Source organism: Ixodes scapularis, unplaced genomic scaffold (assembly GCF_016920785.2).
Source record: "Ixodes scapularis isolate PalLabHiFi unplaced genomic scaffold, ASM1692078v2 PGA_scaffold12__126_contigs__length_90152505, whole genome shotgun sequence".
Lineage (NCBI taxonomy): Eukaryota > Metazoa > Arthropoda > Arachnida > Ixodida > Ixodidae > Ixodes > Ixodes scapularis.
Genome location: NW_024609838.1, coordinates 3482927 through 3500797, shown reverse-complemented (window position 1 = coordinate 3500797; position 17871 = coordinate 3482927). Strand labels below are relative to the sequence as shown.

Here is a 17871-nt window from a genome sequence, read left to right as displayed (position 1 = left end):
TTTCAGCATTAAACAAGATGACTCCTAGTGACAAGGCCAGGAGACAGAGCCGATGTCTCAGACCGTGCGGCCTCCATCCAAAAGCAGCGTCGAAGCCCTCCTTGAAGTTGCCAACCCGGAGGTCCTTCAGCATGCCCCTCCAACCTGCTGACGAGTCGGAAGTGCCCACGTTGAACACCACCACCATGCCTAGACTGAACATGACCAGTCCCACGGACACGCAGTACACGGGAAGGTAACCTCCAGCACTGTAGAGTTCGCCAGAAAGCAACTGGCCTGTCTGCACACCCACCAGGAGTGCACTCATGACGAAAAGAAACTTCACAGCCCTCATGTCTTCCCTCGAGGACCTCGATGCGTTGCTCTCCACGATGGCCGTCATGCAGACCATGCCTCCGGTCATGCCACAGACGAGCCCCAAGAGTACGTTCACATACATGGGAGTCCTGAAGAAGACCACCGTCAAGATGGTCCCGCTGTCCAGGATGGCGGCTCCGGCCAAGTTGAACAGTAGGGGTATTCGATTGCCGTGCTTGTCGTACCACGAGCTTAGGAACACGGAGACGACGGAAGCCGGCACGAACTCGGAAAGCACGAGAAGTAAGTTGTGGACGTTTGCGATCTTGGTTACGTTGTCTCGCACGGTGGCGTTTTGAAGGTCGAGTCTGTCACACACGTCATCCGGGTAGCTGGAGAGACAGGACTTGGCGATGAACAGTTGCTGGGTCACCACGAAACGCATGGCGAAAGTGGTCGTGTAGAAAAACAAGATGAATTCCAAGCTGAGGCTCTTGAAGAACGGGATCCATCGCTCCCGCCAGGAGATGGCACCGTCCTCTGCTGGCACGACGACTGCGTTACTTTCTTCCAGTACAGTTCCGAGGGCTACGGGATCTTTAGAGATGGGCTTTGCGGAGTTCATCTTGGTGCTTTTGGACGTAGATTTTCGATAGGCGTCGACGTGAACCGCGAATGCAGCTCAAGGCATGTTAGCCCTAGCTGAAGGGGAGCGTCCACGTTCGGCGACGACAAAAAAAGCACTGCTAGCTACCGGACTAGAGCAGATACGAGTATCGGGACCGATAAGAAGCTGCAGTTTTCGCCTGACTCGTCTCTACGGAAACGCGGCTTTTACCGATACGGCCAACGATACAGAGATCTTCCTTACTTGCACGACTTATCGCCTGTTTGTTTCTCTCGTGTATTTGACACTCGAATAATTCTTTTGTTATCGCTTGCACCAGCAGGAACTGCGGAAAAACACGCTCAAATTTTATGCTTAATCTCCGGCTATCCTCGGCCACCACATGGTCAGTTTAGCAGCACGTGTACACACGGTGTCGGACGTAACATCAATATACACTTGACAAAAGACAATGCAATCTCGCGTGCAACATTAGTCAACGCCGCGAATTGACAGGGACGCTACGCAGCTTGTGCTCACATTATCCGCTTCTCGATAAGCACGAATTTTCTGTCTGTTATTAGAAGTGGTTTTGCCAGGAACGAACACGCTCGAAGCACGGCTCACCGGTCTATTGTAATAATTCGTTATACGAGCAAATAATTCGTTATACGAGCGAATAATTCGTTATACGAGCGAATGATTCGTTATACGAGCGAGCCATGTATGTGGCGTTTCCCAAAAGTCATGCTAACGCATTCCCCAAGGATTCACCAATAAACATTCCATTATTGTTTTTTTTTATTTTAAAGATTTAAAACGCAATAAAATTAACTCGAATTTTAGAGTATTGGGAACCTAACAAAAACAAACTCAGATAAACCCCGAATTTACAGCAAAAATAAACTCCGAACAAAACCCTCCGAATTCCACCAGAAATAAACTCCGAAAACACGAAATCCTATCTACGGCACAGCATGAAAAGCATTTTTTTTAGGTACTAACGTTTATTGGGCAGAGATATGCATTGCAACTTATAACCGAGCCTTTTCCTTGGGCAGGCATTCCGTTTAATAGGCGCTAGTTGTGGTGTCCTTCCGTGTTTCTCAGAACGCCGAGCGCGACTTTAATTCGCGATAAATGTTCATACGAAAAAAAAAAAAAATAATAATAACATCAGGTGTTGCTAAAGTAACTGACAGGATAAGAGCGGCAGGGCGTCCTTTTCGAATGCCTGACCTCCAGCACGCGATCGTTGCCCTCAGTCGTGCTTTGTCCGTGCGTGCACGCTCGAAGCTCACGAGACGCCGAAGCATTATCGAAGGCAACAAGGTTGCGCTGGAAGCGGGACAACCGAAGAAGCTTCCTGCCGTTCTAGGCCTGTCACTAACTACAGTAACAAGCACAATCCCCAGGAGTCCACGATGCAGCAAGTATTATTATTTGTTTCCTTTCGAGCAACTTTCGGCTGCTCCTGGTCAAAGTGCACAGTCACCCGTGTTCAGAGACAAGCACTCGTGTTCGTATTGAAGAACGCCCGAGAATAGATGTTGCAGGAGTGAGGTCGTGGACACGAGGGTCACGTACGTCATCGATGTACACGCATCGCGGTCTCGGAGGTGGTGAGGGAGAGACAAAACAAACACGCTATTTCTCCAGGTCAGCGGAGGACACGTCGGTGTGGGTGTAGTGGTTGTACGTCCAGTCTTCGCCAACCGTCGTCTTGATTTCTGCGTCTTTGGGGCACGTCAAACAGGGACAGCTTTGCTCCCTGTACACGAACCAACAGTACCTGCGGAGATGGGCGCGCATCTATCGTTAGTTTCTGTGGAGGCTTGGACGTGGCTCGAGGCTTCATAATACTTAAACTACAGGGAGAAAAAAGAAAAGGACAGCGCTACACGAATTATTTAAGTGTTGTGCTGCACGCGGTTTTCTTCTATAAGCGCGTATGGTTCTAAATCATGTCAATCCAGTTCACCTGGGGATTTACTGGTGAATTTGTACGTGTGAGTTGTGGTGTCTGTCCGTCCTGGTAATGTGCCCTTTCCGGATATCGACGCCGTAAGCATGAGGACTTAGCGAGTTTAGCAGAAGAAAAAGCGGAAGGCGAGTTTCCAGACTGAGCCACATGAAAATCGTTATAAAGTGAAACCTTTCAGGTCAGACACCTCAGAAACTCGGACACTGGGACAAGCACGTTAAATACCAATGCGGCCTACGCACGTGTATAGACTCTGCAGTATACAGCTAGTGCGAACGCGACATCGGCACCTTTAGTCAGATGTGGTATTGAAGAGGGTCAAACGTTTTCGCCTTAATTAAGATTAGAATGAGCCATTTCCAACACAAAACTAGTTTTGATGGCATTTTTTTTCTAATTTACGGAAAAGTCAGGAAGAACTGGCGACTGCTTGTTCGCATTACCTCTTTGTCTCAGGCAGCGTATTACCATCACGGACGATGTGAGCGTGCACGGTCTGACGCTTCTTTGACGTACTTCCCTGTTTTTATGAAACTCTGGTTCAGATCAGAGCTGAACCACGAAACTTACCTTCCACTATTAAAACTCCTTGATAAGTTGTGAATTGATGGAACATGTTGGGCTAGGCGTATACCAAAAGACCATGATCAACGTCAACGCCTCCGAACACCACCGCAGACAGTCGGGACGCTTACACGACGGAGAAGAACGGGTAGAGTTCGAAGAGGACGTAGATGAAGTAGGGTAGGCCCGGGTAGAAGCTGATGCAGGCGTTGTAGACCTGGGAGCCGAACACGTAGCCCACGATCGGCGTCAGGGCCTCCATGGCGATCCACACGGAAAACACCTGGGCTGTGAACGAGCGCCAACACCGCGCCGGACATAAGCACGCCGGCCGCACGATTCACTTCACCGGCCACATTTGCGCGGCCCGTTCGTTTCTATACGCGGCATTTCATCAACAAAACCTGAGCTCGAACTCTTGGATCCCTGGAAAGACCGTACAACGGCGCGCGACAAAGTTTCCTCGACGCGCAGAGCTCGCGCCACATAGCGTTCGTTTTACACATTCGTTTCACACATGGTGAAAACGAGCCTTCGAAAGAATCAAAACAGGCACGGATAGCTGCGTCAGCCAGACGGCCGTTTATTTGCACTCTAAGGAAATCGAGTTTTGTAGTTTTCAGTGACCGTAGGTCTTGAGCTACTCCCGTGTCCCTTAGCTCGTCATTCCCGCGTGCCGCCTTGAGGCCTTGATCTTGTTGTTTTTAAGCGCTTTGTTCTTATCATTTTTGACGGTGATTGCTGTGGCTGATTTTTGTGTGTTTCTTCGATAAACTTTTGTGGTTGACAGTCAGCGCTCGTCCCGTCCACTTCTTCTACACGTCTCTGTGCTTGTTGCGCAGTTTTCTCGATTTAGCTAAGAAAAAGTGTAAATGAAGCTTATCGAGGGGATTTACGCGTAGCAACAACGGGAACGAAACTTCCCCAGGGCTGTGGTTGTCTCGCTGGTAATCTGTTTGCCACGACGAGCATTACCCTTGTCATGGTAACTTTACACCATCAAACACTTAGAATCAAGATATAGGTAGGAATGGCCATGAAGACTATAAAATGGCGTCAGGCGCCAACCACGAATAGATCAACAAAGAAGAAAGAACCGAAAACAATAAAAATTGTCCTAGTTTTTTTGGTTTTTTTTTAATGGAATTTAAACGCGGTGCAAAGGTACAGGCCATTTCTTTATCCGTGTTTTTGTTGTTGTTGTTTTTAGGGGAAACGGAAAAAAATGAAAACTAGCTCGTGCGCAGTAAGGAAGGCGTACCGAGAACAAGATGTTCCCTTACTGGTTTCGTCCCGGTCAAGAAGTTTCGAAGCGTGCGATTTGATGCCGATGGGTGCAGAGGCGTCTAGCGTTCCCAAGATGTAGCCTGCGTCAAGAACAAAACCGGTAGCGTTTCGCGTTATCGCTACAACGCACATGTTGATACTTCTTAACGGTAAAATTTGGACGAGCGTACTATTTTGTAGAAACGGTTGATCTCGAGCTCATCGGCCCATTTAGCTCAATTGCCTTCTTGTCCAACAACATCACGAGAATATTTCGCTCAATACGAGTACATACATGAATCTCGGAGCTCGTCGATGGTGACTATGACAAGTTGCAAAGCGAGCGGTCACATTACAATTGAGTTACCGTCGCTTCATTTGGTCATCTTATGACTGGCTTCTCCCTTTTCACCAGTTGCAGTTCTTGGAAAGCACTGCCAGTCGAGGAAAGATAGCACGCAATCGCGTGACACGTGGAACGTCAGCGTGGTTGCGTGGTGGGTCACGCGAGTGATGTGTAATGAACCACCTCTCAAAATCAAGGTTCGAAGGCAACCGGATTACAGTATACACTGAAACTCTCCTGTATCACGAGATACCGAGCTGAACAAGTTCTTGCGAAGGATGCTTTCGGCTAAGATGGCGCACGCACGATTCAACTGTAAACTGTATCCGGTTCTCTCAAACAACTAAATTAAACAAAAACAAACAAACAAAACAAAAAGAGCCCAATTGCATTCTTTCAATCTTGGTCTTCAAGAGAGTCGCTGATTGGTTGCGGCTCTTCCATGTGTTCCCTGACTGATACTGAAATTCCACATACTTTCAACTGTTCTGTCTCGCTAACTGGCTTCCCTCACATCAACGTTGCATGAGTGTGTAATCACGATTAACAAACACCGCAGAAAGCTGACAGCTTGTTGCCCATAATGGTGCATTGCACCAAAATTGTAAAAAGAAAATAAAATAAATAAAGTTAAGTTATACACTACAGCAAGCATGGCGCCTCACTGGTGCCCCGTGGGTGCAAGCATGTGCAGCGTGCGCGTGAGCGTAGCTTTGGTAAGCTTGTAATGGCGCGCACATGCCCGCACCAGCTGAGACATGGCGACGAACCCTGCTTGCAATCGGACTGAACTCTGAATTTCTTTCTCTAGAAATGATTCTTGCGCAGTCACTCCCGAAGAGGCACAAGCTGATACAAAAGGTGCAGAATTATAATTACAAAAGTAACAGTAGTAGACGTACCAGGGTGGAGAATAAAAATTAAGATGATTCGTACCAGTTTCGCTGTAATGATTTCCGTTCAAACCATTCCCTTATAAATAGTTTCCACGATATATTTTTGTTAGTTACAGGGTGTCTCTCGTTTCATGCGTTCTATGTGCATCTGTTTTGTATCTAAATCGAATAATCATCAGGCAAGAAAGATTGTGGTTAAGTAGGCTGAACATGAGCAAAAAGCAGTGCTCTTATGAACGGATCGTTGAGCTTGCTTTCTATCTTCCAGTTCGCTGGTCAGTTATGTGACGTTTTATGGAAAGCGAATATAACACGACAGAAACAAAAACAACGCGCTCTAAGAATGGGCCTTGCAATAATGTTTGGTCTTTCGTCAAATAACTGTGGTAGTTGTTCCCGTCACGTCTGTATTAAAGAACCGAACAAAAAAATTGCCTACGCACGTTATGTTCTTTATAAAAAAAAAAAAAAAATCAAATAATGCGACATTGTTTTCCGAGTCACGTGCGCAGTGACGCGCAAGGGAGGCAGGTAGTATCCGGTTGGGTTCTATTAAAAAAAAAATGTGTTGCTTGTATGTTTACGACTGAATTCACAAACCTCACACTTCCTCAAGGAAGGCGCGAGGGAAGGCGCAGGCCAATCGTGACGCGACGACTTGTCTCCTAGCTGTATATGAGAAATGTAGCCAGTGCAGTACGACCGCTAGCCTGGGGTCCTTAATGTGCACCACGCAATAGTGATCACACGTACGCGTGCCGGTACGAAACTCATCCAGATCGAAACGGGCAGGGGCTGGGGATCAAACCCAGAAAGTTCTGCAGCGCAAGCTTTCGCTTGCGCTGCCTTTCAGCAAGGAAGTTCGACTGACGTTCTAGGGCAACAGGCTAAGGATCAAAGGAGGAATTGATTTGCTTTTTGTTCACCTCGGGAAGATGGTTGATGATATGAGGTTTTTTACGCATTTACTCATGTTGAAACAAAAATATTTATAAAACATAGCATTATATTGAGCAATATAGCATAAAATATAGCATTAGAATGGCACATATCGCCAACTTATAATGTCATACCCATTGCGCGTCATGTCTTAGTTCCGACGGCCGCCACACCGCGGCTGCAAGTCGCGACATAGTCCAGTTCTTTTCTTCGCTATTACGCAACGGAATTGAGATATCTCAAAAGAATAAGGCGGTTTCTCCAGTCCTTCGGTAAGATAAATTTAAGTATCGCTGGATTTTCATGAAAAAAATCGTTAAGAGCAGCTTAAATGCACTTTAATTGACCCCGTAAGCGATGACGTCACAACCATTGCATATCCGCTCCAAACATACCCAGAGTGCCCCGAGAGATCGTCGCGATTTCAGACCCAGGCGGACTGGGTCTGAAATCGCGACGATCTCTCGCTTGTAACGGCTAAGGGCATCGCACGAAAGACTTTGGTAGAGCCCAGTGGTGACGAGCGCAGCGGTAATTATGGCGGCGCACACGGTCGTCCATGCGTCGTCGCGTCGTGATTATACACAGTGCGCGGAACACACACACAGCACGCACAAGCACAGTATCCAGTGTTGAGTGCATCGGGAAGTTCCGGCGGGCAAGCGGTATTGTTCAAGTGTTGTCACCAAGCACACCAGTGCATCCATATGCCGAGCCAAACTGCAATGGGTCGGCAGCTTCACACTAAATAAAGATTCAAAGCCGAGGTCAGTGGGTATCCATGCAGGGCACGGCGTAAGATCCAGGGCAACGATGGGCGCGTCAGTATCCGTGCGCCCGCAGCGCGAAAGTCGCAGCCGATCGAGCGCCGAACGACCGTCCGACGAGAGCGAAGAACAAACTAAAAACTGACTCCAGTCTCGGAGACAAAGCCAGGCGCGCGCACGGAGAACGCCCGCTCGCAGCGCCCGCGTAACGGATGCGCATTTCCCTAAAGGGGTGTCCAAACAGGACACTACAAAACGCACGACTCCGACAAATCGTGAAAATTGAAGCGGACGAATTGAAGCGGGCGCGAAGCGGGCGCGTCCGCTTCAATTTTCACGATTTGTCGGAGTCGTGCGTTTTGTAGTGTCCTGTTTGGACACCCCTTAACACGTAACATGCGAGAGACCGCGGAAGTGGCGGAAGTGCCGGTCCCCCCCCCCCCCCCCCCCCCCCCCAATCCACCCCTCCCTTTCCTCGTCCAGTCACGCATGTGCGATGAGTGCGCGCCCGCTGGCTGGGAGCAGACCCTCCTGGAACAAGGGGAGCGGATCGGATTCACCGATCACCGTGCGATTCCAGTGCGTTGCGTCTCACTGGATTCGACTGGTTGCACCCAGAATCGCGCGGATCGGAACTGTCCACAAGTTTAGAACCCCGTGGATCCGAACTGGAACCGCTCCGATCTGACATTTCCGTACGGGAGGCTTCCTTCATCTAATATTTTTAGACGTTTATAGTCCACGTCTAATTTTTGACCGATCGTTCTTTCGGAGCGGAATCCAGTCCCATGTATTTGCCCATTACAACGCCCCTTGCAACGGTTTGTTTGGAACAGTGACGTCACACTTACGGGGTCAATTCTTTCGTCCGTGTTTTTTCTGTAATATGTTAGATTGATCAGTCAATGTGTCATATGTCTGAACATATATCTAGTGATAAATAATCATTTAGCCACAATTATTTAAGTTAAATAACTCTGATTAATATCAGATAAATAGATTTAAATCGAATTAATCCAAATTAATTTGATCGATTTGATTTTTTTTTAATTTTGATTTTTCCACCCTGCGACGGGCCATCAAAAAATTCTTCCGTTGGAGGGGGCCCTGTCAACACCTCATAACAAGGCCAGAGTGTTAACTTTTCTACGTCACTTGCCGGAGGCCAGCAGGGGCACAGAACAGACACGAGCGCAGCACTCGTATACCCAGCTGTGCGCCGTGGACCTTCGGTACATGCTGAAGAAACTCTAGCATCACCGCCTTGCTGTCTAGCAGGTGTTAGCCCTGTCTCGCTACAATGAAGAGTACTTCGCTACTTACTCACATAGAACAGAACTTCGTTGTTGGCCACGCCCGTAGCGATGCTCTGGAGGATGCCTCCGCAGATCCCGATGAACGCTATGGTACAGTCAGACAGGCGCAGGGCCAGGTTGGCCACAATCACAAAAAACGAGACGCTCACCATCCGAAAGAGCAGGAAACACGAATTGATGTCCGAGTACTTGCTCACGTCCCAGTCGTACATCTTCTTCGCGTAGAAGAAGTTGATGCCGCGGGTGCCCTCGGACACGAACAGAATGACGCACATGGAGGACATGAGGAGGAGTATCTGGGCGCGGCCCCTGTTGGGCCTCTTCCTCACGCAGACGAGGATGCCGTTGATGAAGTTCCGAAAATGCAACAGGTCCCTGAGCATGGTCCGCCAGCCACTTTTTTCCGATTCGACGGGATTCTTCAGCATGGCCATTATCCAGACCAGGCAAGCCAGAAGCATGCTGGCGGACACGATGAAGACTGGAAGGTAGCCACCGGCCCTGAAGATCTGTCCGGCCATGAACTGGCCGCAGGCCATGCCGATCATGGCGGACATGAGAACGATGAGGAACTGCAGCGTTCGCGTATTGCCCTTTGTGGACATGGAGGCGTTGCTGCAGACGGCCATGAAGACGCACACTAGGCCACCGCTGAGGCCGTTGGGAAGGCTGCATAGCACGTTCGCGTACATCGGGGCTTCCATGTCCACTACGGTGTAGATGGTACCGAGGTCTTGCAGGATGCCGCCTACTGTCGCTACGAAGATGGGCAGACGGTGACCGTACCTGGGGGCACAACCGGAAAGACCGTTTGAGAACACCAGTAGTCGAACAGACCTCCGAATAAGATGTTCGTTCGCCCAGCATCCAATCTGGTATCTACTCGTTGGCAGAATGAAAACGGCAGGGCGCCCCTTTTGGATGTCCGGCCACTAGCACGCACTCGCCCGTTGCCTTCCGTCGTACTTTGGCTGCGTTGCATAACCTATTGAGGCTCACGGACATCGAAGCATTATTGAAGGGTAGAAAGCTCGCGCTGAAGGCGGGACAACGCTCCCCGTCGTTCTAATGGTTCTGGAATTGATGAAAGAGTACCAGCCCAAACGTGCTGCCCGAGCATTTTTTTTCGTAATGGGTTCGGGTTACGTTACTTCTTTTATGCAGAGCCCACATGGCAGAACCTGTTAAGCTGAGTCATGCTCGAATGATGATGACACCAAACTGGGTCAGGTACTATTTGGAGCATGTCTGAACTAAGCCCCATAAATAAGATTAAATACGTTTACAAATCTCTGTAACTCGAAATTAGAGCGCAGCTCTTGAGGAGGAGGAGGGTAGGGTATGCCCTTCCTCCATTCCTCCTCCACCTCATATTTCCTGCTCCTCAACGCTCCCTCCTCTCTACCCTCCCCCTTTCCTGCTGCTCCTCCTCTCCCCTCCTTTTTCATCCTCCTCCTCTCCCCTTTTCCTCCTCCGTACCTTCCCCTCCTCCTCCTAAGCACGTGACGTCAATTTTTCCCTACATTTAGAGGAGAAACTGAATTTGTTCATAGGTAACGTGACACCAAGTCATGTGACGTCATTTTCCCCGCTAAATTTACGAGGAAACTGAATTGGCGTTGAGATCACGTGGCGTCAATTTTCCCCCAAAATTTAGCGAGGAATTGAATTGTTGTTGAGGTCACGTGAAGTCAATTTCCCCGCTAAATATAGCGGAAAAACTTAATTTGTTCATAGATGACGTGACACCAAGTCATGTGACGTTATTAGTATGGCAATTTGGGCCAGTTGGTTCATGACCGACCGCTTCATTGTTTACGTCTGTTCTTGCACTTGTGTTTTTTCGGCGCCTGTCGACGATCACGTGACGTCATTTTCCCCGCTAAATTTAGCGGGGATTGAATTGGTGTTGAGGTCACGTGACGTTCATTTTCCCACTAAATTTAGCGCTGCTACGCCGACGGCGACGGCGACGCCGCTCAACCCGGAAGCAAACGCCAACGAGCTGCGATCTAAAAAAAAGTAAGGCGAATTATTGTTTGAATATTGCTCCTTGCCGGGGTCTTCGTCCAAAAGTGGTACCTTGCGAGCGGTGAGAGGGAGGCTGGAAGAGAGGGAAGCGCGTCGGCCAATCACGGTGTCACGTGAACACACGCGATGTCGTCATTGACCGACGCCTCGACCCCCCCTACTTTTTTCCCTCAACCCCCCCCCCCCCCCCCCCCCCCACCCCAATCTCTAGTTACAACGCCTACACACACACGCACACAGACGCCTTCGCTCAAAAATTACGTCGACCAGCCAAGGAGAGAGAGGCTGGAAAGAGGGGAAATACATTTTTGTTTACGGGGCTTTAGGCAGAACTGGCAGAACCAGCTCAGCTGTCAGGTCGGGCTGGTCAGCCGACGAAGAGGCAGTAGGTTCCACTTACTTGTCGCACCAAGGTCCCAGAAAGATGGAGAGTATGGCGGCGGGCGTCAGCTGAACCAGTAGAATGAAGAGACTGTAGTTGTTGGCCACCCTCTCGATGACGTTCTTGGTCTCGGAGAAGTTTGAGAAGTTGGCGCACAGGGCCGGATCCAGGCCGAGGTGGTATCGACACGTCTTGGTGAGCAACAGGTCTTGGGTGATGAGCAGCCTCATGGCGTACGACATGGTGTAGGCGAGCAAGAATACGCACAGCGTCGTGCTCTTGACTACCGCCACCCAGACATCGCTGAGGTGCAGCGAAAGGACGGCATTGCTGCGACAGGGGCACGGGCCGGGCTTGCTGGTTTCGACTACTTCGACGGACGCGCTTCGACCGCATGAATCTTCGGCTGGCGACAGGCTGGCTGACGTAGATCCCTGACCCAGCGTCATGGAAGCGCCGCTGCCCGATTACCACGGAGGAATGGCCGTGGCGGGCATCGCTGCAGAATTACGTTCGAATTAAATCCTTAGATACTGTCTGCCTTCTATAGCAGTGGGGTATGTCCTTGGGGCATGTCCGAACATCAAACACAAAGTTGTTGGCCCGTCCTCCGTATGTTAGGAAATGAGCGGAGGACGACAAAAAAAAAAAAAAGAGAGAATATACATAATTTTTTGTGCACGTAAACCGCGCTCTCCAGTTCTTGTTTTCTTCGTTTTGCAACTCTGTGCAAAATTTTCAGCCATGCTACAGATGTTGACCAAGTTTAAAGAATGTTGCAATGTTCATAATTTAGGCTGTACACAAGAAATTCTAGGATGGGTAAGCTAAGGCCGGCAAACCTCTAGGATAACGGCGCGTCTGTGGTATATCTTACGGATCTTATGGTACGCACGTTGATGTAGCGGGCCCCAAACTATGCATCAAGTCAGACACGCCGCCATGTTTGAACTTCGAGGTCGCTACCTCAAATAATCTAAAGGAAAATAATATTATTAATTTTTCAGAACGGGCCTGGTGTGCTGAAAGTCACTGCCTTTCCATGCAGATAGAGAAGTGGCTCAGAGACTCACGGAGTAAAGCTGGTAGGACCTTAGATGACGCTGAAGACGTGCGATGGTTGGCCCGAGGTCCTCCTCTTCCTCAGCCCTGGCTTCATCCGCGGCGCTGTTCGGACATCACCCGGTAATTTGACAGACAGCTCGGCAACGCACAACTGCGTACCAGCTGACTCAGCGCGCCCCGCTCGAGGCCGCTTCGTTTCTTTCGGTTTGCTAAACCCATTTAACGAATAAACCAATCACGAATAACCGCAGAATATTTAAACAGCATGGGGAGGATACTGTCTCCATTTAGATCTTCAGTTCTGTTCCATCGCTGTGGAGGCGACATTCGGACCAAATAAATTCGTTGCGTGGACGCGCTCGTGCAGAGGGAAAGTTCGTCTGCTTTCGGATGTGGCGCTGATGGCGCTATGAGCCAGAAACTGAGAGAGAGGAGGAGACGAGAGCGCGGGTGAGGTCTCACCCTCTCACCTTAGCATGGACTATTGTTAGCCGCGCGTGCCAAAAGCCCGAGCTAGTTGCTTTGGATGAAGCCTCGGCGACTGCACGAGCGCTCGTGAGCGAGTGCTCCAGTCAAGGCAGTCGAAGCTAGCCGCTCGCGCTTGCACAGCCTTCGCAGTTAATCCGTGCTAAGGTGAGGTGAAGTATAGACTGTAGCCGAGCTCCGATTCGAACGATTGCTGGATAGACCCATAGTCTCCTCTATACTCTCAAAGTCTAGCAGTTCGATGACGGAGCTACAGTGTTCTAGAAGATGTAGTGGCAAGAGCGGCGCCCGCTTACAATGAAGCGCGTGAAGACGGTCGATGTAGATACCGCGAGTGGCGCTGGAGTTCTGTGCCCTAGGAGAATTAATGGCACGTGTGCGATAAACGAAGAAGACGACGAGGGTGACGCGGTACGCTTCTCCGAAATGTATCACCGTAGAACTTCTTTCGCAGCTATTAAGCCTGCAGGCCAAGTGATAGCGTTGCTGAACGATGTGTCAGTACTGGGGGGGGGGGAGAGTCGATATTCATTAAATAATCTCCCTCTAAACACGGGAATATTTCAAGTAGAGGATAGCACACACTCTAGAGGCATTAGTCCAAAGGCAGAAGTACAGTTTACTATACTTCGTTTCACCTTATGTTGTACCGCAGCGAAGGCTAGAAGCGCGAGCTCATAGCGTTGGCAGCTGCTCTTAACTCACGGGAGCGTGTGCCGCCGAGATGTGCCCCAGAGCAAAGAGCTCGCGCTTGTAGCCTTTCCTGCGGTACATCATAAGGTGAAACAGAGTATACAGAATAACATTAGCAGTTGTTTCGCACCGCGAAAAGCTCCAGTCAAACCACAGTAGTAAGCGCCTAACAGCGCTGATGATGGGACTGACGGGGGCGCGGTCCTATAGGGCACAGAACAGCAGCGCCATGGTGTCGTCTACGCGCAAAATCTTCACAAAGCGGCCGCCGCTCTTGCCACTACAACCCCCTCTAGAACACTGTAACGGAGCCATAGAGTACCCGGTCGCAGATTTGGAGCCCGAGGTTCTGGTGGCACAGAGCATTTCTCGGGGAGTCTGGTATTCAGCGCACAGCTTTTGCAGCGGCGAGGACCCGAAACATGGTTTTCAAACCCGACGAGAAAAGAAGCGGTAGCCCGAGAAACGCGAGAAGCACGAGCGGATATATTTCCATCGCCGGGACAGGTGGGTTTCGGCGTCTCGCCGCAGCGGGACGCCCGTTACATGACTTTTGTAGAGTGCCTTCATACACACGCGCGCTTTTGCTTGAGTGGTGACACCTCAGCCATTTTTCCACCCAATCGTTTTTTTTATGCATTTTGAAGTGCGCGCAATCCGGTGTCACTCAGCTCGAGCGCGTAGCTTGGCTGATGCACAGACGCCATCTTACCGCCCAAGTCACGCACCGAGTGCGCGAGAGCGTCACGCGCTGGAACATTCCGGACAACAATGGATGTCTTCACCCTGAGACAGACAGACATCTAGGCACCCTAGACTTTTGTCTGCCGCTCTGCCTTTTCACTTTCGGCGGTCGCGTCACGTGACGATCTGCCATGCTTTGTCAGTATCGGCGATTGCAAACAGGGCATCTGACTGCTGCCACGTTCCTGCTCGTGTGAGGAAGCACTTGAAATTGCAAGCCTGCCAAGCCACATTCACACGCATGCTGCATATGGCTGAACGCATGGGTGCGTCAGTCGGGACGCCAAGCTTGCAAACGTTATAGAGGAGGCTATGGTCGACCACTGATCTCTATGACTATTTGCTGGATCGCGTTTTCCCGCTCCGCAAATGCGGCCACAGTCGATCATCTTTTACAGCGGAGCTGTTAAGGGCTAGGTTCCCCAGGATCGTGTCCTATATCAAACGCCTGTCGACACAAACCTACCTGGACAGCTACCACCATCTATAAGCGACGGCGGCAAGCACACAACCAGTCTGGTTGCCGCCGTCGCTCGTAGATGGTGGCAACCTTTCCAGCTATCTACAGGAAGTCTACAGCTATCATAGAAGAATGGATAGTTGGGCGCGTTGGTGGGAATTCATCGTAGGAAACAGCGAGAAGAACAGATGACTCCAAAGAAGCTCACGTAACGAGCGCAGCGCTCGTCACGTGTGCTTCTTCGTCCTCGTCTGTTTTGCGCGCTGTTTCCTACGCTCTTATCAGTTTCGGTTTGGACTTAGGATGGGTCGGCCGCGCGCCCTTTTGGGAAAAAAGGACTGGCTGCGGAAGGAGCGGCGACGTACGCAGCAGCGCGAATGGGTCCGCAACCGCCGCAAAGCCGCTGTCGCCTCCACTTCCACTGCGTCGAGCGCTTAGATTCCCTTGTTAAAGAAGAGCACATCGCTCGCCTGCACTCCCCGCCGGCTGAACAATGCCCGGGCGCGACGGTGAGATTCCGGAAGGAGTTACCCGTATGGCGTCAACGACTGTATTTGATGGTGACCTTTAATGGAAATGAATCCGCAGCGTCGTCGTCTTCTTTTTACTCTATATTCAGAGTTCAGTTCAGTTCAGAAAGCGTTTATTGGCCTTTGGGGGAGGGAGAATGGGGCTGAGATCGGTGGCTTACAAGCCTGGATCTATGGCCAAGGGAAGGGGTTGAGGGGGGTTAAAGATAGGCGGTGAGCCCCGCATCGTGGATGAAATCTACGAGCGTGGTCATAACCGCCCGACGTTTGTCGGGAGGGCCCTGAGGATGGACCCATTCCTCCATGCTGGATACGTCTGGTGGTATGTGTTTTCGACGAATCTCTTCCAGCTCCGGACAGTCCCAGAGTAAGTGGCTTTGGTCGGCAAGAAGGCTGGGGTCTTGACAGAAGCTGCAATGGGTTAGACAGCATACTTCATCGTCGTCTTCGTCTGTGATGTTGATCAGTGAACAACGTGACTGCACAGTCGACGTTCCTTTGTCATATTCATTGAGTTTCAAGAATCTGCTTCGTCGAACGACCTCAATCAATCACGAAATATCACCCACGGTACAGTTTACTAGACCCACGGCTATTTTTATGGCAGCCTGCCGCCACAGCGCTGACCGCAGGCACGTAGCCAGGGGGAGGGGGGCCCATGGGGCCCGCCCCCACTCCCCCGAAATCTTCCATTTTGCTGGGGCCTCCTCTCCTCCCTCCCCCTCATACAACATTTTGTCATGGGCGCCCCCCCCCCCCCCCCCCCCCTTCCCCCGAAACAAAATCCTGGCTACGTGTCTCGCTGTCCGCCATATTACTATGATGGCTAGAGATAATATAACTCGACCAAAAAGATGGCCGACCGTGGCCACATTTCTGTGCATAGGCGGAGCTGGGCAAACGCGATCCAGCAAATAGTCATAGAGATAAGTGGGGTCGACCTAAAGCTAGCTGGCCTTTGTGTCCACTCGTCGAACGCGTTAGGATGCGAGAGCCAAACGCCAGACGCCTGTGTTCCGAGTTTTTACGCGTTCGACGAGTGCAGCGGAGAGACAGGCTGCTAGCGTTAGGTCTACCCACTAATCGCTCCAATCAGAGCTCCGCGTTCTGACGTCCCCGCGTTCTCTCCGTCTCGTTTTCTCCCTCACTTTCTCGACGCATAGTCCCTACTGCGTTGGCGCATGATTTGGCGGTAGACAGCATGCGGTCTACGGCGGATAACACTGTGGAGATTACACTAATGCATGCCGCTATGCGCCTTTCCGGAGCTTATTGCTCGGTCGAAAAATGCTGAGTCACTGGGCGTCGTGTGATATTGCGCAGATTTCGCGATCTTGCTCGTCTGTGTCCGAGTGGGCAAGAGTGGTCTCTTGATGATTATGGCGAAGTTTGGATTTTATCAAGGGGCTTTAGGTGGACGAGTCTTGTAGCGAAGCGTGGGTTTTATCAAGGGGCTTTAGGCGGACGAGTCTGCAGCAGGAAGTTTCACACCACGTGCTCTCAAACTCTGAATCTACTTGTCAGCGCAGTCGTTCGTCTGCTTTGGTCAAATTCTCCTCTGGGGTGAAGACGAGCGTTTGGCGTTTCAGAGAACGTGGAATGAGCAATAGAAAGTAATTCATTTGTCCTAAGAAAAAGTTCGAAGACTTTTAGGTGGAAGCGGGATTCGAAAGCGACCCTCCGGTTGCGACTCGCGAGCCAGACAGGCCACCGACTAACCCACGCGATTTTTTTTTTTTTCAGAAACATTTATTTACATTTTGATTTTACACTATTATCATTTGCGTTAAATTCTATGCGAGCAATGAATTATGGTGATGTAACGACGTTAAATACAGGGAACTTTTAACAAAGTTAACAAAAATCAGCACTCATCGCATAATACTTCACAAGAAGGAGGTATCACTTTTATTTGGCTTGACCTCCGACTCGTGACATTATAATCTATATAATATCAGGCGAACGACTAAGGTTCTTTACTTTTAATTTCCATTCATCACTTTCATTACAGGTGCCCAATATGCCTTGACCCACCTGAATTGCATGATGTTTTAAAATTAACCCAAGATGGCTTTGCAGCACCTGTTTCGGTGTCTATTTTGCGCGTTTTCCACAGACTGTAAACACTTCGTACTACAAAAATGTCTTGCATGGTGCCGAGGTGGTTAGCAAAATGCAAGTAGCGAAAGTTTGCCTCTTCCATTACAAAATCCTTTCTGGGTGTTCTCTAGAAAACATCCCAAAAGAACACAGCGTCAACACAAAGAACGAAGGCATTAAAACACCAGTTATGCAATTCAGATGGTACACGCCAAACACTGGATCTGGGAACAATGAAGTCAGCAACTGAGTAACTGTTGTTGTTTTTTTTTTGCTTTATTAGAGCAGGAAGCCAAAAAGGCATTATCGCATCTTACTCTTAGAAATTCTATTGTGTCCGCGACTTCTTTATAGAATCCTCGTAATTTTGTTATGTCGCTTGTGCTTGTTGCATCCTC

At 49.9% G+C, this 17871-nt stretch overlaps 2 protein-coding genes across 4 annotated transcripts in view; both read right to left on the bottom strand.

Moving 5' to 3' along the window:
- The window catches only part of LOC120835939 (proton-coupled folate transporter), a 28545-nt gene extending 27213 nt beyond the window's left edge, over positions 1-1332 (bottom strand). Inside the window, exon 1 of the mRNA XM_029991302.3 lies at positions 1-1332. Coding sequence (XP_029847162.2) covers positions 1-922 — 922 coding nt within the window. The 5' untranslated portion in view covers positions 923-1332.
- Positions 1333-1698: 366 nt separating this feature from the next.
- LOC8051037 lies at positions 1699-12917 on the bottom strand. 3 transcript variants are annotated; one of them, XM_029991300.4, is made up of 5 exons: positions 11414-11673; positions 8990-9768; positions 4714-4819; positions 3584-3740; positions 1699-2696 (listed from the first exon to the last, which is right to left on the bottom strand). In XM_029991300.4, the coding sequence occupies exons 1-5, from the start codon at positions 11635-11637 to the stop codon at positions 2565-2567; spliced, it is 1398 nt and encodes a 465-aa protein (XP_029847160.3). In that variant the 5' UTR covers positions 11638-11673; the 3' UTR covers positions 1699-2564. The 3 variants fall into 3 exon arrangements, 2 of the variants coding, with proteins under 2 accessions (XP_029847160.3, XP_040064615.2); XM_040208681.3 differs by having other exon boundaries at positions 4736-4819; XR_006077539.1 differs by lacking the exon at positions 1699-2696 and adding an exon at positions 12469-12917 and having other exon boundaries at positions 3652-3740; positions 4736-4819; positions 8994-9768; positions 11414-11894.
- Positions 12918-17871: the final 4954 nt, after the last annotated feature.

Bases quoted from the DNA above. Each gene is read 5' to 3' on its own strand.
- LOC8051037 (XM_029991300.4), bottom strand. From the start codon at position 11,637: ATGTCGTACGCCATGAGGCTGCTCATCACCCAAGACCTGTTGCTCACC. The intron at 9,769-11,413 runs GTAAGTGGAACC...TTGTGCCCCCAG, and splicing joins CTGGGACCTTGGTGCGACAA to GTACGGTCACCGTCTGCCCA. The intron at 2,697-3,583 runs GTAAGCGTCCCG...CCATCTCCGCAG, and splicing joins TACCCGTTCTTCTCCGTCGT to GTACTGTTGGTTCGTGTACA.